Source organism: Frankliniella occidentalis, unplaced genomic scaffold (assembly GCF_000697945.3).
Source record: "Frankliniella occidentalis isolate FOCC.00 unplaced genomic scaffold, Focc_3.1 Scaffold1318, whole genome shotgun sequence".
Taxonomy (NCBI): Eukaryota; Metazoa; Arthropoda; class Insecta; order Thysanoptera; family Thripidae; genus Frankliniella; species Frankliniella occidentalis.
Window position 1 is genome coordinate 7,700 of NW_026268420.1, and position 3,888 is coordinate 11,587.

Below are 3,888 nucleotides of genomic sequence, written 5' to 3' on the forward strand. Positions count from 1 at the left end.
CATTATTTTATAACATTTCTTTTAAAGTGTACTGCAAAAATCCAATTTTTAATTACATGACTCAAACATTGTGTTAATTGTGTATTTTTCAATATAATTATATCTGAGACGTTCTGTGGAACTTCTTTGTGGGGCAGGAATCGACTCACTATTTGTGACCAGCTATATTACTTGGACTGAAGTTACCGTTTTCCTCTGTGCCAAGCTACGTTGAAAGGTCTAAAATTTGTGTGTTCTGGTCCATTTCTGTTTTATCTGAAGAGCAATACCTTTCTGTACTTGTACATCAATCAGAAAGCTTTGCCTGTATCTCATGAAACAAAGCAAGAAGATTTTATTTGTCTAAGGTTTATTATTCTGAGGTTTATTAAAACGTTTCTTCAATATTTCATAATACTTGTCTACAATCGGGTTTGTATGTAAGATACCTAAAATGAAATTGCTAAGTGGGATGATTTCTATTACAAATAATTTAGTTTGGGATTTTTATTTTGTTGTTGCATAAATTTACTTGGTAAGGATTCAACTCTTGGTCATTTCAGTCGGTGCAGGGTGCAGCTGCAGCTGCCATGTTGCCCTTCTTGCTATTGACAGATGCAGACGACGACTAATCAGACTTTCCAATTTCTCATATCTATGGGTACAGTTTGAACCACCAATCACATCAGAACACCTTTTGAAGCGGGATGGACAGTTGAGGAAATGTGGCCTTCTAGCTTCATTTTGATAATTTTAATCATAATGATGATGTGTAAGTTGACAACAAAATTCTTCAGTTTATCAGACTTAGTTTCCGCAACCCGTGTACCTCATTTCGCCCTCGTTAACCCTTAGACTTGTTATTTGTTTTTAGGTTAAGCCCTATGGTGCTACGTTGGGCAAAATGGTGTGCATCAACCGGCTCAGACGGCAACGTGGGACTCGCGCGCGCTCTTGGTTTTATCATGTCAACGACGGGTACTACTACCACAAAAACGCTCGAAAAGCACAAGTGATATACTTCAAATGTATACGTTATGAGACAGGGTGCTTAGGGAGGGCACTCTGTGACATGCAAAGGGGCTTTATTCACACAAGGAACCACAATGTGTGTAACCAGGACCCTTATCTTCCCCTAGTAAGACTTTTACGCAGTAGAATCCTGAATCGCTGTAGGCGTCTAGAATTGTCAACTTTCCGCCAAATTTTAACTCAGGAAAGTGCAAGGTAAGTGTGTGTTAAGTAGACAACTACGGGGCTCTCACAACAATTGCTTCAAACTAAATCTAAAATCTTCTCTTTTTTTCTTTCATTCCCAGGTTCCCCATTCGAGTACAAGTACGTGTGAGAATGTCGAACATGAGATCTGCAATGCAGAAGGCTCGGTTGTCTGCTCTCCCTCCAGCACCTCAAACTCTCCATGATCTAACTGAGATACTCCAGGACCCAAGATACCGAGTGATAACTCAGACTAGTGATGGCGCTGACAACCTCTACGCTCAAAGCATCACTGCTGATGATGGGTCACATCACATACTTTTCATCTCTAGAAGAATGGCACGACTCATGAAGAGGATGTCTATTCTGTTTGGAGATGGCACTTTTAAATCCTTGCCGGCCATGGAGGGCTTAGACAACGATGCAGCTCAGGTATACAAGTCATAATAGTTCACTACTGATTATAAGCCTTAAAAGTTAACATGTGTAAATTTTTCTTCTTCAGATTTTTGCTTTAGTGGCAAACTGGGACCATACCATAATTCCATTAGGTTGGGTTTTGATGGAAAGAAGAACCCAGGCTGCCTACACAGCTGTAATGACTACTGTCAGAGCCCTTCTCCGGGATTTGCCCAATCTGGAGCGTTTCATATCTGACTTTGAACTGGCCATTCACAACTCAGTTGCTGAAATATTTCCTAATGTCACACTCCAAGGATGTTTTTTCCATCTCTTCCGAGTAAGCATACAGCAAAAGCAATACTCTAACTTCCTAATTTCCTCACCCTTTTCTTTCATAGCAAGTAATATTTGAATTAACATTGTAGGCATTCATCAGATATGCAAAGGAAGAATTGGGGATGTTCCACTTGCTCCGAAGGCATCCTTATGAGAGATTGGTCAAGTTATGTTGTGCCTTGGCTCTTCTCCCCATGAGACTAATTCAAAGAGGTTTTATACTTATTCTGCGACAGGCCAGGCAAGCTGGTGGAAGAGTGTACAACCGAATGAGACCGTTCTTTGCATATGTCTGGCGGAATTGGGTTGGCCACCCAGTTCGAAGGGAATGGATGTGTGTATTTGGATCTTACCATCGAACCAACAACACTTGTGAAAGCCACAACAGAGTGCTTAACAACTATGTTGGGATTCGTCATCCCAACATATATCACTTTCTTGGTAATTTTAAAAGCTTAGTTTGAGTTTAAATTTTCTGGTTTTGTGGCATCAGTTAGTGATCATTTTTTCCTTATTTCAGTTGCTTTGGTGGCATTGGAGGGCAGTGCTTTTGCTGATTCGGAAGCTTTGAGAATTGGTAATCCTCCTAACCGGGGAAGAACAGCCAGGGCCATTTCTCTGGACCGGCGTCTAAGGAACCTGGCAAGAGGATTTGCAAACCCCCCTGACAATATCAATGATACCATCTTACGCTACCTAGAAGCAGCTCTCCACTCATTTGACCGAGCCTACGATAGGGCTGTGGATCAGGCTTAAATCTAATCATCAAGTGCAAGAAACTACAGTCAATAATGTAAATGATAGCAAATAGGAAAAGTGTTCTGCCTACAACACTCACCTGTGATTGTGATTTTGATCCAGAAAATGGAGAAAACCACAGGTCACATCACTTTGCAATGACTCCACTTTGTATGAAGTAATTATATGTGGTGTCTTACTTGTACGTCTACAAAATAATTACATTTCTATGTTGCTCTTTAGTAGTTTATGTGAAGCTATCAATCTTCAAAGTGTGACGTCCACATTCAGAGTGGAATTTGATTTTACCCCCTAAATAGCAGTGAGCAACAACATTTTAAATAATGCAATTTTTTGAAATTTGTATTTATACTCTTTCCTTGTCAAACTAAGTTGGTAAGGAGATGTTTGAAGTGCTGTGTGCAGTTATTAAAATAGATGCCAGAATCTATGGAACCTGTTCTAATTGTATTTATATCCTCACATGCTTATTCAGCTGTGATTAGACAGCTTTGTTCCTTCAAAATTGTCTTTATAATCCACACTGACAATTGTTTCCCATGAATTACACCAAATATTATGATTGCTAGTATTTACTGCTTTTTGACAGTAAGAGTGGCCGGCGCGGTGAACGTTAGGGAATGTTTTTGTTACTAAATGCTACAGTGCCAAGCGTCTGGGACGTTCTTTGGCTGAAGGCCAAAAATGGACACACTCAATTTTTAATTTTGACCCAATGTTTCATTTCTTTTTTGGAATGATGCCAAATTGATGAGTCCACTTCCTTTTTCCATGTCCATAGATCCAGAGGACTTATGCCGTTCTGACTAATCACGCCCGGACATATGCCCTTTTCACAATTCATGTTTGTGGACATACGCCAGACACCAAGACAAAACAGTACATTAGATACGACTTTCACTACATCTCAGTAAAGCAGCCGGTTGTGGGAGAGCGTGTATGGGTGGGAAAAGGGGGGGGGGGGCAAAACCTGCAGCGAGGGCAGAGCGCCGAAACAGCGACTTCAGCTGGGGGTAGTCTACTTCCCCGCCGAAGTTGTGGCCGGTAGGCTCCTGCACGCTCGACGTCCCCGACGAGTTCAACGCCATACAGGACGAGGTCCTCGCCGGCGCCGCCTGCCGAGTCACCCGCGCCGGCCCAGGTACTTTGCCTCGCGGAGGAGCGTGGCGGCCCGCGCGGCTGCCGACCCGTACT

At 42.0% G+C, this 3,888-nt stretch overlaps 1 protein-coding gene across 2 annotated transcripts; it reads left to right on the forward strand.

Annotated features, from left to right (window-relative positions):
- Window positions 1-6: 6 nt before the first annotated feature.
- On the forward strand, window positions 7-3,124 carry LOC113215512 (uncharacterized). Of its 2 annotated transcripts, XM_026435144.2 has the most exons (6): window positions 7-751; window positions 854-1,206; window positions 1,299-1,629; window positions 1,703-1,936; window positions 2,025-2,376; window positions 2,456-3,124. In XM_026435144.2, exons 2-6 carry the CDS (start codon window positions 884-886, stop codon window positions 2,689-2,691), a joined length of 1,476 nt encoding a protein of 491 aa, XP_026290929.1. In that variant the 5' UTR covers window positions 7-751; window positions 854-883; the 3' UTR covers window positions 2,692-3,124. The 2 variants fall into 2 exon arrangements, with proteins under 2 accessions (XP_026290929.1, XP_052131944.1); XM_052275984.1 differs by having other exon boundaries at window positions 7-1,206.
- The last annotated feature ends 764 nt before the right edge of the window (window positions 3,125-3,888 follow it).

Coding starts and splice junctions, on each gene's coding strand:
- LOC113215512 (XM_052275984.1), top strand. CDS start 884: ATGGTGTGCATCAACCGGCTCAGACGGCAACGTGGGACTCGCGCGCGC. Junction 1,207..1,298: donor TTAACTCAGGAAAGTGCAAG/GTAAGTGTGTGT, acceptor TTTCATTCCCAG/GTTCCCCATTCGAGTACAAG. Junction 1,937..2,024: donor GTTTTTTCCATCTCTTCCGA/GTAAGCATACAG, acceptor TTAACATTGTAG/GCATTCATCAGATATGCAAA.